The sequence below is a fragment of the Chionomys nivalis genome, chromosome 3 (genome assembly GCF_950005125.1).
Source record: "Chionomys nivalis chromosome 3, mChiNiv1.1, whole genome shotgun sequence".
NCBI lineage: Eukaryota > Metazoa > Chordata > Mammalia > Rodentia > Cricetidae > Chionomys > Chionomys nivalis.
This window is the reverse complement of record NC_080088.1, coordinates 24842033-24859713: the sequence shown is the minus strand read 5'-3', so window position 1 is coordinate 24859713 and position 17681 is coordinate 24842033. Positions and strand designations below refer to the sequence as shown.

Sequence of the window (17681 nt, the reverse complement as noted above, 5' to 3'; positions counted from 1 at the left end):
AAGCTATTTGAAAGTGGATCATGCATGACACTAACAGAGGTTCCAAATTATTTGGTTCCTACTCAAAAACATATGAATATTCCTATTTCCTCAAAGTTTGGTTTTCTTTGAAAGGCCATGTGAATATTTCACTCCTTCTGTTCATCTTAGGTACACTTGTACTTTATAGACCAATTTCTTTATAACTCAGGAAGCTTCTTAGGAAAAAACAATTTAACACGAATAACCATGCGGAATGACTTTTTCCTTTTCCTCTTCATTGCACGTAGCTGATTGTATAGCAAATTATAACAACCAACTGGATAACAAACAAACAAATCTGATGCTCCCTGAGTCAACTGTTTATGGTGATGTGGACCTTAGTAACAAAATCAATGAGATGAAAACCTTCAATAGCCCAAATCTGAAGGACGGGCGTTTTGTCAATCCATCAGGGCAGCCTACTCCCTATGCCACAACGCAGCTCATCCAGGCAAACCTCAGCAACAACATGAACAATGGCGGCGGGGACTCCAGCGAGAAACACTGGAAGCCTCCGGGTCAGCAGAAACAGGAAGTGGCGCCAATTCAGTATAACATCATGGAGCAAAACAAGCTGAACAAAGGTGAAGGTGAAGGGTTCTGCATTTGTTCCTCTTGTCACTGCGCTTTCTATAGTGATCCCCTCAATCCCGCTCTGACTACAAACCGTTCTATGACTACCAAGCCAAATCTTTCCTTTGATTATTGAAATGATTCTTGTTTCTTTGACTGCAAAATTTCCAGTGTCAAAGAGTTAATTAGCACAACAATAACCTCGGAAAATTGATTTTATAATAATATATAAGTATTTTCAAATGGTTTCGAGATTAATTTAAATTTAATAGTAGGTGAGGGATTGCTTAGGACATGCGATCTTTTATTCATAAGGCAGATGTACAGCTATCACAATACCTCCCATTCTCAATAAATAGACTATTCCATCCTTTCCACTTGAGGATGGAAGATAATTGCGAATACATGGTCATATAAACGAATGGCATTTTTATATCAAACTGAAGAAAAAATAATTAAATTAAACTCGAACTGGAGAAGTGGTTCAATTTCTTGTATCGCTTCATGTGGTTCCTCTGCCTGCTATAATGTATAATTCTAGGACCTAAATTTCTGTGGTTGACCTGATTGAAGTCTGTCTGTATAGAACCTAAAATAAATTGAGTTTCATATTAACTGGAAGCACCGGAATGCTATTGTATGGCCTGCGGGGAATGTCTCCGTATTGTGATGTGTAGCTCGGAAGAGACAGGTACTTGATTCCTCCGTAGTTCTTCAAGCTACTGCCGTAATAGTGCGAATTGCAAAGTTGTAACTCTATGAAAAACAAGACTGCTCTCATTTGAATAGATGGGCCATGTTGTGCGAGGAGACAGGTGAAAGATGCATTTTTACTGTAAGTAATTAGAGACAAGGATTTATTTTCTCGGGGCTTACACCTCGAGATTACCAAAAAGTAATTTAAGCATTTCATTTGATTAAATCCATGCTATGTGCTTTAATTTCATAATAAAGTCGTCTAACATTTTCCCAAGTTTAAGGAAGCACTTGATTGATATAATAGCCCCGTTTAACGAAATGCATTAACGCTCCTGCAGAAGCTCTTGAAAATCACTGACAGGGATAGGACAGTTTCCACAGTCATTGGGTTCACTGTGGTCATTCAAACTCCTCTCTCATTTTTCCGCCGTGTTGTGTGCTTTTACTGTGAGCCTTGGAAAGGTCTAGAAGTTCTGTGTATAAATAGTTTCGAACTTCTGCTCATTTATACTGCTTGAGAGCAAATTAAGCATGTGAAAAGATAGTAAAGATTCTGGAATGCAAACAGACTGACGAATTTAGTGCTGTCTCGTGTGCCAGTGGCAGGCTTATGGGTTTACATTGTCACCTCTGCCCAAGCAAGAAGCATTGCTGGGCTGGATCTAGACATTTACTAGATTCGTGTTGTTGACATCTTTCAGTTCTGTTACTATATAACCAGAGTTGGGTATGTAGCTAATCTGCTAAATACGTTATGGTTTGAAGCTAGACTATAAAGCACAGTCTTGGTGTGCTTACACAGAGAGGCAGCCTAAGAGAATGAACAAAGGTTATGTCTGCGTGCAGGTGGCATCGGTCTTAGTTTACAGTACCTCTACTCTGCAGAGAGGGGGAGGAAGGAGGGAGGAGAGAGGGAGGGAGGGAGTTACATTTTAAAAGCACATACATGTATGTGTCCGCTTCAACTAGAAGCTTTTTCTCTACCTTGGCAAGCTGAAGAGAAAAAGAAAATAAAACCAGACGAGGACATGATCCAGCTGGCTTCTTCCATTACTTAGAAATATAAACCAAACAAACGTGCAATAACTGAGCGGAAATAAACAATTTTTTTTCTCTCTGAAATGTCTAGATTATCGGGCAAATGACACAATCCCCCCAACCATTCCGTACAACCAGTCCTATGACCAGAATACAGGAGGATCTTACAACAGCTCCGATCGGGGCAGTAGTACGTCTGGTAAGTACAGACACAGGCAGTGTCAGCCTTTCTCTTGGAGAGAAAGGATGAACGGAGTGCTAATGAGTTTCCCTACTGAAGTGTCTCAGCACTTTGGATCCTAGGAGTTGCAGATGCGGGTCTGGTCTGCAATTTAAAGCAGTGACTGCCCAATAAACAGCTCCTGTCCTACCTGGCATCAGATACCACGCCTCGTGTTTCCTTCTTTGTTACTGAGTCTTAGCAAAGTCAAAAGTATAAAATAATGTTTCAAGGCGATGAAACTTCTTTTTCTTCCCTTAGCCAAAACATAGCCCCAAATAGTACACTTGTGATTAATTTGCTAAGTTACCACTTGGTGCACTTTAGGAGAAGAAAGCCTGAGAAACAGTAATCTGGGCTGGAGGGGTGGCAGGAACCTTTCATAGTTCGGTCTCTCTAAGATCTCCCCGTTCTTGCTGGAAAGCTCAGGGAGTTTCCTTCCAGTCTCAGCCTGTCCTGCCACAGAAGCCACAGCGAGGCTTCCCCGTGGGTCTGGGTGCGGCTGCAGCTGCCGGCCAGCTGTTTTCCTGATAGGGCTGCAGATGGGAGTTTGCTGGCAGTTAAGTCCTGTTTTTGTAATTAAAGGCGGTTCATTATTAGAACTAACATGTGGCGAGTCACACCACAATGAGAACATAGCGATTGATCGTAAGTGGAGCATGCTTCTCCAGGACAGGGAAGAATGGAGCTTCCTGGCAACTGGAGTAGTTGTTGCTAGGGTCTTTGTGCCGAGTGGCCCTGCCCTCTTCTGTACTGATGCTCACATATGCTGTTTCCTATCTTCCCTTACCCGAGGCACAATGGGGTGGCATTTTCTAGCCTTGCCGGAAAGGTTCTTAAGTGAATTTAAGGAGCTCAGAAATGATCCTTTTCCTAGATTTTTTTCAGATTATACTGAATATTCTGTTTTTTCAAAGTGTTACATATTTTTTTTCCTTTTCTTCAAAGTGAAAAAGTGTTTTGAATAAAATTTCAAGTATCCGTTTTTGTGTAAATCATATACAATATTTAAGCATTTGGTTACTATATGCTATTTCATCTTGGAATTCTTGACTATTTGTAGAGGAAACCATATATGATTAGGGAAGAACATAATTCTAGGTTATTGATTTTCAGTTGGCTTCTGCATTCGTCATGTTAGATACCTGATCTTGAAACTGCTGTGATCATTGGTTAGTCTACGGGGGCTTGATGAGAGGGTACTGAAGATTTGAAACCTTCAAATCTTAAAGGTGGAGGAGAGCAAAGCCCATGAATGAAATTCAGGGGCGGACTGCACTGTTCAGCATCTTAGGGCAGACGGTTCTTAAGGAAGATACAGAAGAGGAAGGCCCAGTCAATGCACCTCCGTCACACATGCCCATAGTCCTCCAGCACAGGCAGCTGAAGGTGTAAGAGAACAGATGCACACAGGCCTTAGCCTGATAGTCACCGTTTATGACGAACAGCTGCCTCTCCACCCACAATGTATGCAATAACAGACCAGCCCAAGCACAGCTAGCGTGACAAACAGTTCCTGTGCCTGAAAAGTCCCAAGGGACTTAAAACCATTTTAAAGGCTCGTTGAATAAGCTAAGGCCTGCTTCATCTCCCATGGGACTTGTTTCAGAGTCATAAGGAAAAATTAAAGTAATTCTGTGGTATTGGGGACTCATCTGAGAAAAAACAATTACAGACTCAGCGCTCATAATATACGCATGAATCTGAAATCTGTTAAGTGAAAGAGTTTCGTCTCTCAGTATCTTTTGATTTAAAAAAACGCTCAAAAATTAGTTTAGATACAGCTATCAATGTTTAAAGGTTAAGTTCATTCTAAAATCAAAACACCATAGTAATTGAGTACTTGGGCTACTTCAATTTACTGAAAATATTCAGGAATGTCATTTATTATTATTATTATTGTTATAAGCCTAATTTTATAGAAATAGTGGTTAAAATACTTTTTTAAGATGCGTTTTTTTCCTTCTTTTGTCATTAAATGTATTAGTTCTTCTGGCAATTTATCTTACCCTACCTCTCCTTCCCCAGGAAAATGAGCAATCTCATTGTATCTGAAACATTGCAATGGACAAGTACAAATTATATATATTCAGTGATTTAATGCTACAGTAGAACACTAATAGATCGTATCTGTATTTTATTGTATTCTAGGATTCAGCAATTAAATAATAAAAAGGCACTTCAGAAAATATGTCCACAGCTCATTTGTTTCAGATGATAATCCATAATGCAATTAATTGCTCTAGGAAGATTGCTATTAATGATATGATTTGTAAAATTCACTTACGCTTATGTTGCTTCTTTGCTGTGTACTTGGCAGTTGAACTTGGCAGTATTTGGCCTCCTGTATCAGGTTTTGCTTAATGAAGAAAAGTGTGTGTGTGTGTGTGTGTGTTGAACTGTAGAATAGTAGCTGAAAATATTAAAACCTTTAATAATTGGAAAATAAAATGTAAGAGTCAGAAACAAAAGACGTGTATTTTATTTCTTTTCTAGGGAGTCAAGGACACAAGAAAGGGGCACGAACACCAAAGGCACCCAAGCAGGGCGGAATGAACTGGGCAGACTTGCTTCCCCCTCCTCCAGCGCATCCTCCCCCACATAGCAACAGTGAAGAATACAGCCTGTCCGTAGATGAAAGGTAAGGGGGTTGTCCCGGTGAGAGGTGTCACCTATGTTTTCCAGGGCAGACAAACCAGGGCTCACCTGTTTTGCCGAAGGAGGTTACTCAAGTTCACAGACACCAGCCTCTAGGTCAAACAGAAGGACTTAAGGGCCCTCCTCAGAGAAATCTCAAATATGAATTAATGCTTAGGAAACTTCCTTAGCATCTGAAAATTAGGCCCATGTGCTATATATACACGTGTGTTTTATATGCACACATATAGAAGCTCTCCCTAGGGCTGCCTCAAATCTTAATTAAGTTTTAGGAAACTTCTTTGACATACATATTATATGTATACACGTGTATCTAATTATTCACATATGTGTATGCATGTATTAAAATAGTGTGTGTGCATGTAAACTCATGCATGGAACTATATATACATGATTTCATGATATTTCAAATAAATTTACATACTCATAGAACAACTGAAGTCTGTGTCAAAAATATTATATGATGTTAACCCCATAAGATAATAATAGAATGGAAAAATCCCTGTCCAATAGTGTTTTCATTGGACTTATTTTGGGGTGGGGGCTTCGAGGCAGGGTTTCTCAGTGTAGAACTAGCTATCTTGGAACTTGCTCTGTAGACCAGGCTATCCTTGATCCTCCTGCCTATGTCTATGCTTCTGCCCCCATCCCCAACCCTACCAATGCCCCTGCCGGGACTAAAAGCGTTCACCACCACTGCCTGGCCACTATTCATTTTCTATCTTCAGTGTCTCTGGAAATACAAATACATTGCTTCTGTTATCTTCTATATTAAGTATAGCAGACTTCAGGGCTGAGAAGTGACTGTCGGGTCACATGCAAGTTTGCAAAAGTGCACTCTGATGTTCATGCGATGATGTTCTCTAGCAATGGATTTCTCAGAACACACCCATGCATGGCCTTGTCACGTTAATTTTTCCTAAAACCATTGCATCAATCTATACACCTCACAGTATACTAGAAAGCACTCTTTGATAATATACATTGTGCTGCAAACAGTTTATTTAGAAATTTAAATTTTGCAAAGCTGATTCTGAAAGCATTTATTAATATAAATACACCGCATGGTAAAATTTAAGAAGCAAGTGTGTTGTTTACACTTTCCTGAATCTATCACTGGACATGGTACGCAAGACAAAATAAAAAGCTGCCTCACCATTGGCATCAAAGGAGAAACTTCCTAACAGAGACTAAACAGCCAGAACGTGTAATTTACCTGAACATACAGTCTTTTCAGTGACTCGAAATAACAGAAATAGGGCTTGATTAGTTAGTTCTCCTCCAAAAAAAAAAAAAAAAAAAGGTTTTAACAATTACAGTTTTGCCCATAAATAAAGCCCCAATCTTTCTCTTTCCTAATAATATTTCATTAAGTAAAGTTCTTATACAGAAAATGTTTATAGGCAAGTCTCATATATATATATATATATATATATATATATATATATATATATATATATATATATATATATAATAGTTATGCTGGTAATGCTCAATTACTGAAAAGAATGCCCAAAGAGGAAGAAGGAGTTCTTAAGAGCCTCCCCACAATGATTTTCGTCAGTGTATCATTATATTTTATGGGCATTTTGTTTAGAATAGTTTAGTTAACATCTCTTCTTCTTCCCCAATGTGATGCCCACAGTCAACAGCACTAGATCATTTCTGGGCATAGTCACCTCTAAGGGACCTGAAGCCCGTCACCTTCCTTATACATACCTTCCTTAGTTCCGTGGTATTTTGGCACCTCCATTGGGTGTCATAACAAATAGAAAAATCAACAATATTGTGCAAAAAACATGAAAGAAATTAAGAAAGAAGCTCGAAACTATGAAAGCTGCTAGGAGGGTGGTTATTTAGGGTGTAAACATGAACTCCCGAAAGCAGGCCATGTTATTCATACATTCTTTTTTTTGACCTCAGCTGGGAACATACACAGCAGGTGGCTTGATTTGGGCCTCTGTGCAGATGTGGGACTGACCATGAAAATGTCACCCAGGCCGATGTTGCGGTTATATATAAATTTTACCGAGTCAGTAAATTTACAGGCACGGAATGTGCAAGTAAGAAAGATCTGTTCAGCTGTTGTTTTTAAAAGGTTGCTGTCCCAGCCACTTTTCTACAGTAGTTACACACACACACACACACACACACACATACACACACACACTATTAACATGAGGTTTATAGGAAGAAAGAAAGAATAAAACAGAACCTTTAGGCATTACAATGCCCGCCCCCGAAGAGGATGGTTTTGAATGGGAAGGATGAAGGCTCTCTGATCAAATGGCAGTTGTTCACCATCTTGACACATGAGAGGGTTCTGAATAGCGGACGGGGGTTTATGGACACTGGGACCACACAGAGATGTGGACTCCTGGAGAGCTAACAGGAAACACATGGGAGGGAGGGAGGAAGCTCGGAAGGCAGCTGGAGACCAGATCGGCAGATACTTGAGTATCTGGCTTGTGTCTTCTTTATTGTTTAAGCAATGAAAGAATAGTTTATTGCTTTGGGGTAAATGAATGATCTCTGAGTGGTGTACAATTAATTTTGCAAATTTGGAGCCACTGAAGATACTGGAGAGAGGAATTATCAGGAGCCAAGAGAGGAGTTGAAAGGTTAATGCAGTGGCACAGACAGCAAACACAGGCAAAGGAGTAGACTATGGAGTTTTTGCTGAGAGGACAGAGATGAGCTGGAGAATGATTTGATGCACAAGAGAGAAAAATATGAAGACTACACTATAAGATATCTAGATATGAGAACAAATTATCGTACTTCTTGAGAACAAAGGTAACATAGGCAAGAGGAGCAAAGGATAACTTATTAGACTGAAAAAAGGAAAAGAATACACAAAACCACCACAGTGTTTGAGCATCAGCTCTTCGGATTGAGGGAAGTCAAACAGGCAGTGGAATATTAGTAAAGAGGGGGATTACAGAAGCAGCTTCATGGTACATGCCTATCATCCCCGTGATAGGGAAGCTGCAACCAGATTCTGAGACTGAGGGTAGCCTGGATTATAAAGGAAGACCTGGGGTCTCTCTGAAATAGAAGAGAAAGAAAAAGAAAGGGAGAGAGAGTAAGAAGAAGTATGCAGCTTGTACAGTATGATCTTTCTCTGCCATCGAAATGAATGCAAGTGCCCTGGGGCAAGAGGAAGAAGAGGGTTTGCTTTCCCTATCCTCATCCTGATGCCCATCGCAGCTAAATCTTGGATAGAATGATTGGATAAAATTGCTCAAGGCCACTGTGCTTTGCATTCAAAACCCTAATTACAAACCAACCAGTCTTGTATCCAACTAAAGAACCAATACTTGGTTGTAGTGTCAGAGGAAGCATGCTGATGCTAGACTAAACGACTTGAGTCCCTCTGGAAGGGTTTCTCCCTTCATAGAACATCAGCTTGGGCCATTTGCAGCACCTTTTCCATCTTTTCCTAAAGAACCTATGAATGACAGAGCCAGAAGGTCCCAGGGATGTTGGAGATGCTCTGAAACAACTATGCAAAGCTATTTCCTTTTGTAAAGACTGTCTCGCTCCTAAACTATGCTATCTATCGTATGTTCTGATCACTTCTACCAATGATCTGTTTCTTCATAACGATTCTTGAATGAGACCCAGAACCTAAAGATCTGAATGGAATTTAGTGCCAGCACTCTCTAATGCAAAGAGTTTCATGCACATTCTTATAATTTGTTGTAGCTATGACCAAGAAATGCCGTGTCCTGTGCCACCTGCAAGGATGTATTTGCAGCAGGATGAATTAGAAGAGGAGGAAGATGAAAGAGGCCCCACACCTCCGGTACGGGGGGCTGCTTCTTCTCCAGCGGCTGTGTCCTATAGCCACCAGTCCACAGCCACTCTCACCCCTTCGCCCCAGGAGGAACTCCAGCCCATGTTACAGGATTGTCCAGAGGACATTGGCCACATGGCCCACCAGCCAGACAGGAGGTATGTTCTCTCTAGCTGCCTCACTGGCCAATCAGGATTTCTGCTCCTCAGAGATAGTTGTTGAATACTGTACCATGAAATAAGTTTTGAGTCACATAAGCGTGTGCTTGGGCTACCAGCCTGCACAATGAATAGATGCACCAATAACACTGTTGATTCTCTCATTAGCTGAATTGACCCCCATGAACTGGTAACTGGAAAATAATGTGCCCAAATGTTCACCTGTGCTTATGATAATTATATTCATGAGCACCTGTCTCATGGTGATTCCTGTGTTTTTGATGGTGAGTGTTTCATGCTCTCATTTTTTTATATATATGGATGACATAGCTCTTTGGTGTGCAAAAAAAAAGACTTTTTCTCCTGTCATTTGAAGTCTAGCAAAATATCATTGTAACAGGGTTGGTATATTTATTTTATGTTGGCTTTAGATGTCTTTATTTTGGTGTAACTATTGGGCTGGAATATTTCTATCCAAGCTACAAATAGGTCATGTGTGTATAAGTGTGAGTATCAATGTGCATGCCCAGGCATGGTTTTTCAACCTATTGAGCATCTCCAACAATCCGTTTTATCACATACAATGAATATGCATGTCGTTTCTACCACAGAAAAACTATTACTGTGTCTTGTTAGTTCTTTTCATTGATGATTTTGTTTGTACTGTTTTATTGACCTTGACGCATTGTGTTATGTATCTGTGGCTTTACTGATTCCTTTGAAACTACACACATTATTTGCTTCAGAAGATTTTTCTTCAATATTCGTGAATGAAACAAATTCTAGCATATGCTGCTTGAATTTAACCCTGTAGATTAAGACACAATTTACAGTGTTTATTAAGTACCCTAAGAGCTTATTACTAAATGTAAATGATATGCTGTCTCTATAAAAGGAGATTTTTAAGCCTTCTTATGAATGATGTCTGTGTAGAACTGGGTCGCCGTATATGTAAATTTATAGTATTAATCCTTGCAACTATATGAAGATTGAGAACAAACAAGGCATCTCTTTTCCTATTAAGGCCACAGACCATCTCTGCTATTCTTATTAAAAGCAAATGAGGCGCTAATAGACACCATTAAGCTCTGGGATACCTCAGCATTCTTTCATTCTCTAAAATTACCTAAATTTCCTGTTGCCTAGCTACACCCCTCTAGGTTGCCTATGGAACCACTGACTTCCAGATTATTCTATGGCCTTTTTATTTCTTTTGTTGTTGGTGGTGGTTTGTTCATTTACTTAGTTACTTGCTTATATTTTTCTCTGTTGAGAGAGGATCTCTGTGTATGGCCCAGGCTGGCGGTGAACTTGTGCTGATTCTCCAGACCTCCCTACTACAGGAGTAACAGATGTGAGTCCCCACACCACCTTTTGCCTAGCCTGTCCTCTTGCCTTCCCTTAGTAATCCTTTCCACATTCCTTTGAAACAAAAGTGAGTTCCGTTTTTTTTTTTATCCTTACCTTGCCTCCCCGTCCTCTTCCAATCCCTGACTTCACTGTTAACTCCGTGGCTTTGAAAGTTTCTTCCCCTGAACCCTCTCTTCTCATTACAGGGCCCCCGCCATTAATTGTGGTTTAACTTCTACCTCCGGGGTTCCCATTCACACTTTAGCCCTCTGTGTCCTGCTTGTATTATTTTGCTTTCCACCCAGTCTTTATCCCTCTCAAGCTTCCTGCCTGACAGCATTTTATGAATTGTTCTAGGAATCAAGTAAGATAATGTAAGTTATGTGTCTGGGACAGGCTCTTGTCAACATACGATATCTTCACCCTATCACATGATTGACTCACTACTTGTATTCTGATAGCTGTCAAATTTGCTTAGCCATTCCAGACTTTGTTCCTGAGTATTACAATATTTTCACGTTTCTTGAGCTTAGTGGCTGTCTTATGTAGATTGTAGAATGATCACCCTACTATGTCTCAGCCTTGTGAGTCTGGCCGCTCCCCTTCTCCAGTGCTGTCCTCCAGTTGCCTGGGGAATACTAAGCCACATTTTTCCTTTAAATTAGTCTCTCTTTTTTGAGACTATAATTATGTCATTTCTCCTTTCCTTCCTCCCTTGAAATCCTCCCATATATTCTTTCTTGCTTTTCTGCAAATCCATACCCTCTTTTCCCATTAATTGTTGTTATATGCAAATATGTGTGTATGCATATATATGTATATGTGTGTATGTAGATGTACATATATATTTCTGAATACGTAAATATGCCCTGCTCAGTCTCTCTAGGTACATTTTCAGGGCTGACCATTTGGTGTTGACTATCCAATGGTGTGTTTTTCCCCAGCGAAGACTATTTCTTTAGCTTCCTGTGTTTCTTTATGTAGGCTGGGGCCTCTTCAGCATTCCCAGTCTGAGTTACAATGTCCACTGATGTCCTCCTGTTGGCGTGATCTCAGTGTAGCTTCTAGCATTCCTAGAATACTACAGTCTCACAGGAAACTCCCTTATCTTTTGGCTCCTACAGCCTCTTCACCTCTTCTGCTCTGGTCCCTGAGCCCGGGGTGGAAGAGTGAGCAGTTTTTTTCATGCTTTCTACAAAGCTTTCTTCACACCTGTGCCGCCATGCTAATCGGGTTGCTTGTTGCTTTGGCATTCGTATCTGTTCCTCTGTTTGAATTAAAGACTCTTTGAGAAGAGAATTCCCAAGTCTTTGAATTTTCAGTGCTTTTTCTACTATTTGATATAAACTTTATAGTTGGGAAAAGCATTTAAATTCCCGAACTGAAAAACAATTTCATTATACTGAATGCCTTGAGAGCTATTATATTCAGGCCATGAGGTACATAAACTTGATTTCCAGCAGCATTGCTAGACTGGACACTGGACATTGATAAAGTCAATGAAAACACACCATAAAAAATTAATAGTGCTTATTGCTTTTTGTAACAATCATATTCTATATGTTTATTATAGACATTTTCAAAATAAAGGTCCACTTTGGGCAATATAGAAATTATAAAAGTGACAGTAATCTATGTAATCATGTCAAAAGGTTCAGGAAAGGGGAGGTGGAAGAAGGGAAGGGAAGAGGAAATGGTGTTATTATTTTATAACCTCAGAAAATAAATTAGTTATCCACATTAAAAGGAGCTGCAGAAGCCCTTATCTCTGCATATTTTCTCCTTGCTTTCCGTACCATCTGTTAGCATTCTTTCACAAGCTGTTATCTCCATTGCAGTGTGTTTTCTACGGTGATCATCTCTAACATAGACATTTTGGTGTTCAATGTATCTTGTAATCTGTTTAACCTGTTCCCGAATGTTGGTGTTTACATTGTGTCTTCCTTTTCGGTGCCTGAACAATGGTGGAATCTCATTTGGAGTTAAATCATGAATGCAGCCTCTACTTTCTTCTCTGCCTATTCAACTGTGTGTCTGTCAAACAGATGTGTTCTGCTTTGCATCACCCCGCTACTTCATTGCTGTTGCACGCATTAGTGATAGTTATTTCTCTACAGATCTCATTTTATATCCTGTATGCCCGTATATCCAAGCACTTGTTTTCCTGAAAGCTTTTACTACCTAATATCACTCTGGCATGGTACTACAAGTGACACACAAACACCAGTCCTAATGTGCTCTGTTTCTTCTGGCAGCCATTCCCCTTGACTACCTCCTTGCCACGTCCACTGAATGGTCTTGTTGTATGTAGTTGCCCCTTGTTCAGTCAGACTCTGCTGAGGCATTTTCCTGCAGTTCAGACTGCTTGAAGTCCTTCAGTGACTTCCCATCTCCCTGAAAACAGAGGCAGCATTACCCAAAGAGAAGTCAGGACCATCTGTGACCTCTTCTTCAATCACTTCATCCTTACCCATGGTCGCAGCGGTGGCTGTCATCAGGCGCTTCTTTCACCTCAGGATTGAAGAGTCTGCTTGCTCACCCCAAGATCTTTGCATGTTCTAAGTCTTCCTTGTAGAATGCCATCATATCTTCCTAACACTTGTGTGTCCTTTAGATTCAAGAATGAATGTCAAACCCCCTTTCTCTTACCTCAATATGAATTTAGACACTTACGGGTCCTATCCAACCTCTTTCAAGGGACATCTCTAATACTGCATTATGAGCGTGTGATTTATTGTTTGTGTCTTCCATGCGTGTTTGAACTGCTGTGTCTGTTTTATTCACCAGAATTCATAATATAATGCTGAATTTCATTCTTCTCTAGCTGTTTAACAAGCTCTTCTAAACTTTGGTCACTGGACAACCATTTTATGGTGTCCACAGGTCAGGAATTCTGTAAAGATTCTTGTGGAATCTCCATCTCCAATTCAGCTTTCCTGTCAAGTGGCTTGCTTCTCATCTCATACCCCATGAGGTCTCAGAGCTCTGTGGCTTCTCTCTGTTGCCACTTAATATTCTCCGCCAGGTTCTCACGCCATAGGCCAGGCTTCTCATAACGTACAGTCTCAGGAAATCAGCGCTTTGCAGTGGCAGCTGGCTTCAAGTCAAGGCAAGAAAGTTATCAGACCAATAAGGACCACATTGAGAACCGGGGGTTATCCTTAACTTCTGCTATATTGTATTGCTCAAAGAACTCATGTGGTCTATCCAGACACAAGATGAAAATATTTTTCTTAATGGGAGACTAATCAAGTCTCATTTTAAAAGATAATTTGGAGTAGGAGGTTTTTATGAACATACTGAAAAACAGTCTAAAATATATAAATTTTAGCCTATGTTTGTTATATATGATTTAAAATTATTATTTGTCTTAAAATATAAAATATTCCCTCTAATTTTTTTTTTTTGCTGGTAAAGTTCTCATTGATTTAAATATCTACTACATTTATTATAATAGGTGTAGTAAATGTTAAAATTTATGTATTCATTGATTTTATGCCTATTGATTAAAGACATATATAAATACTATGATATATATTAAGAAAAGTTTAGAAGTCAAAGCATTATAACATCATGAAATTTAGTAAGAATTTAAAGGCTTACATTGTTGGGCTTAAGAAATAGTTTAGTTGGTAAAATCCTTACCATGCAAATTTGAGAGCCTGCACTTCATCTGCAGAATCTATGAAAAATAAGCTAGGCTTGGTGGATTCCTCTTGTCATCCTATCCCTGTAGAGACGGGAATAAGCTGACTCCTGGCCAACCAAAGTAACCTGTTTTGACAACAACATAACCTATATTGCCTGAAGAGCAATACCCAAGACTGTCATCTGGCTCCACGTGCAGCACACACATACGAGAGAGAGAGAGAGAGAGAGAGAGAGAGAGAGAGAGAGAGAGAGAGACTTGAATTATAAATATTGTAATTTCTCCAGTGTATTCCCAAGATATTCCATTTATATTTAAGACTCAGTAAAGTGGGAATTGCCATTTTTTTAGTTGGTTACAATAAAAATAATGTGTTTAAACTTCGTTCACATCTGTTGTTTCAAAGGTATTAGGCGATGCTGCCTTGCTACAGTTAATATTTAACAAAAATGTCCTGAACAATAAAAATAACATTCACATATGGGTTAGGAAATTTCCTTGTATTTTTAATATAAGTAGCTTGAACTTAGTAATCTTGGGAGAATAAGAAATTCGAATGACAAAGCAAAATTAAATTTCCTTTCTAAAAATATGATATCATTAATTACACGAACATTTATGCAATGCTAGCATTTGAAAAAAATCTCAGAGGTTTTCCTGTTTGTGCCTGGGATGGTAAGTGTTGAATGGTGACCTGCCTTCCTACATTAATGGACCCTCTCCCCTTCCTCCGGAGTGTATTTATGGGGGTATCATTTTTGCAGCAGCCCTGAGTGCTGTGACTTGCAGACAGTTGCAGACATATACGCGTACATTATTTCATGAGACACTGAAACCCCTGAGGGGAAGAATCGAGAGGGTTGAGGTTCATTTGCGACAAGCCCCATGTGCACGTAGCATCCTGAAATAGCTTTTTGTTTTTCAATAGAATATATTACATATTTCAAACTGTACATGTTTATCACACATTCCCTGGGCTGGCCTTATTTACAGATGGTTTGAATAAATTTTTCTGCCTTTTCTCGGAATTTGCGTGGTTTGTAGTTACAAAACCAGCCCCTGTTTTCTCTCTTCAGAATGTAAATTCTGCAAGCACAACAGTATTGGCATCCTTTCACATCAGAGTTAGCGTTTCCACAACAATTTATTGCCATTTATTGATGGTCAAAACAGTCCCCTTTGTGCTTAAAACCCTAACATGTCTTTAAAAAGAAACAAAAGTTGCCTGCTCTTGTGGCTATGAACGCTGACAAAGGCAGTAAATCATCTTTTAAGTACACAGTTTTATTACACTCCAAATTGAACAATGGTTTTCCTTCTCTGTGTGTAACACATTCCACATTGAAGCAATTATCCATTCTAATCTTTTAAATAACTTCAGCTTTGGCACATTTTTCATATTTCTTCTAGTGCCACACATGCAGATAAATTAAACCCACCCAGAAATGAAAACTAATCCCCTATATTGTAGGAATTCATATGTGTAGTTTGTGTGTGTACATGTGTATATATATATTTCTATTTCTATATATGTATATATGCAAATATGTAAAGACATGCTTACTCCATAATATTATGTTTTTATATGCATATAATTCTTTTATATAATGCGTTAATTTTCATTTCTCAGTTTGTTTTTCTTTACACATCTATTTTTAAAATGCCTGTCCTTGTCTTATATTAAAAAATATGAGGTGTGGAGAGGAGCCAGTATGATTCCTAGAAGGAAAGTGGTAGCCTGGGAAATAGGACACGCTTTCAATTCCAAACTTACATAGAAGAACTATAAGAACTTTGCAGCCTTTGAATCTCAGTATACTTTTGTGTAAAATGATAGCAAAACAAACCAGCAAGTTGTAAGAATTAATTAACACTGTAAAATATGGCTGGCCAGTGTCTCAGTGAGTTGACTGTGGTATTTCAAAACCATTTCTTTTATAGCGTTCAATTTTAAGTAATAAAGTAAGTTTATTGAGGTGTCTCCGTTTATTGGGATCGAAAGCAGAAAATTGCTTACTTCAAAGAACGGCCAGCCCACACTGTAAATGGTGTGGCGTTGAACCTACTTTTCCCTCTTTATAGTACAGAGCCACATCAGAACCCTGGGTGATTTTGATCATAGGGCGAACTGACCACCTGCTAGGCACCTCTCTGTCTGCTTACTTTTCATTTCAGACCCAGTTCTGTTCATTTAAAAACAGTAATCGTGCATTTCCAGACATCCTTTGTAGCGGGCTTTGGTGGCATGGAGTAGTGGCTCATCAATGCCCTGACTTTTCATCTTGTCGTCCTGCCTCTTCCAGTCCCGAGGGAAAGGAGAGAGAATGTGAGAAGCAAATGCGAGCTCATCTCCTCAGGGGACAGCACTGGACCCTCTTCCAACTCATCTTACTCAATGAGCATTGTCATGATGGAGAAGGGGACACACTGCCTCTAAGTCGCTTTAGTAGTGAGAACTGTGCTCTGAGAGAGCGTCTCTAGACACCTGTAGTCTTTGCCCAGTCCCACGGTATCTTTATGTGAATTAGCACTCATGTATCCTCTCTTGAAGCTGCCCATGTCGTGGGGTTGCCAGGTGACATGTCAGATCCTAATGACAGCTTCCTTTTACCGACGGTTCTCAGATGGTCAGAATTTGAAGTGGGAGCTGCGGGCTGTGTCCCTGCCACCCCAGCTCCTGGTAGCCCGGCTAGCTCAGTTGGTAGAGCATGGGACTCTTAATCCCAAGGTCATGGGTTTGAGCCCCACGTTGGGCGCCATTCTGTAGTAGGAGCTGCGGGCCTGCTTTTCGTCCTGTCCGGCTCCTGCACGGCTAGCTTTACACCAGAAATAACAACACACAAACTGTATTTTTTTAAACACTGCCTGGCCCATTTCTGTTCATGTGTGTAGCACCCCAAGGTGCACTTACCGGGAAGATTTTAGCCTACGTCCATCCTGGGTCAGAGCTTCATCGCATCTGCCTCTGAGAGGAGCTGCCCTGCATCTGCCTGGAAGAGGGGAGCATGGCGTCTGTCTCTCAGAGGAGCTGCCCTGCATCTGAGCTCACTTTCCCTTCCTCCCAGCATTCTGTTTTGTTTACTCCACCCACCTATGTTCTAACCTATGAGGGCCAAGCAGTTTCTTTATTTTTAACCAATGACCTTCCTCCATCAAGAATTAGTAGTCCTTTCTTCTGAAGAGTATAGAATTTGATGAGCTGCTACCCTGGATCATCGTACTTGACATCCTCCATTACCTTATCTCTTCCACCTGGCTTGGAGAGGCATCACTACACAGGACTTTTCCATGAAGAAGCCTGTGTCTTCCTTTTCTGCGAGCATGCTCCAAATAAAATAGCCATTCTCTTTGTACAGTGTTGCTTTCCATTAGTGTCCAATTGATCGCCACCATCTCAGCCACCTTATACTCTCTGTGGATTATGGAAAAACTTACTTTAAAAAAAAATGGTGTTCGTCTGAAAAAATGGTTAGGACCCATTATTTATAAGTTCAAGTGTGGTATTATAGTATTTTC

General features: G+C 39.9%; 1 protein-coding gene and 1 non-coding gene across 8 annotated transcripts in view; both read left to right on the top strand.

Moving 5' to 3' along the window:
* Robo1 (roundabout guidance receptor 1) overlaps positions 1–17681 on the top strand; it is a 1002189-nt gene that overhangs the window by 962051 nt on the left and 22457 nt on the right. For 4 of the 7 annotated variants that reach the window (XM_057763686.1, XM_057763685.1, XM_057763691.1 and 1 more), the window contains 4 exons: positions 270–605; positions 2423–2530; positions 5048–5192; positions 8918–9166. In XM_057763686.1, the coding sequence (XP_057619669.1) occupies positions 270–605; positions 2423–2530; positions 5048–5192; positions 8918–9166 (838 nt within the window). The remainder of the gene's footprint in view (positions 1–269; positions 606–2422; positions 2531–5047; positions 5193–8917; positions 9167–17681) is intronic. The other 3 variants (XM_057763690.1, XM_057763689.1, XM_057763692.1) reach the window with 1 other exon arrangement.
* On the top strand, positions 16849–16921 carry Trnak-cuu (transfer RNA lysine (anticodon CUU)). The gene has a single exon. It is a non-coding gene; the product is annotated as a tRNA-Lys (tRNA).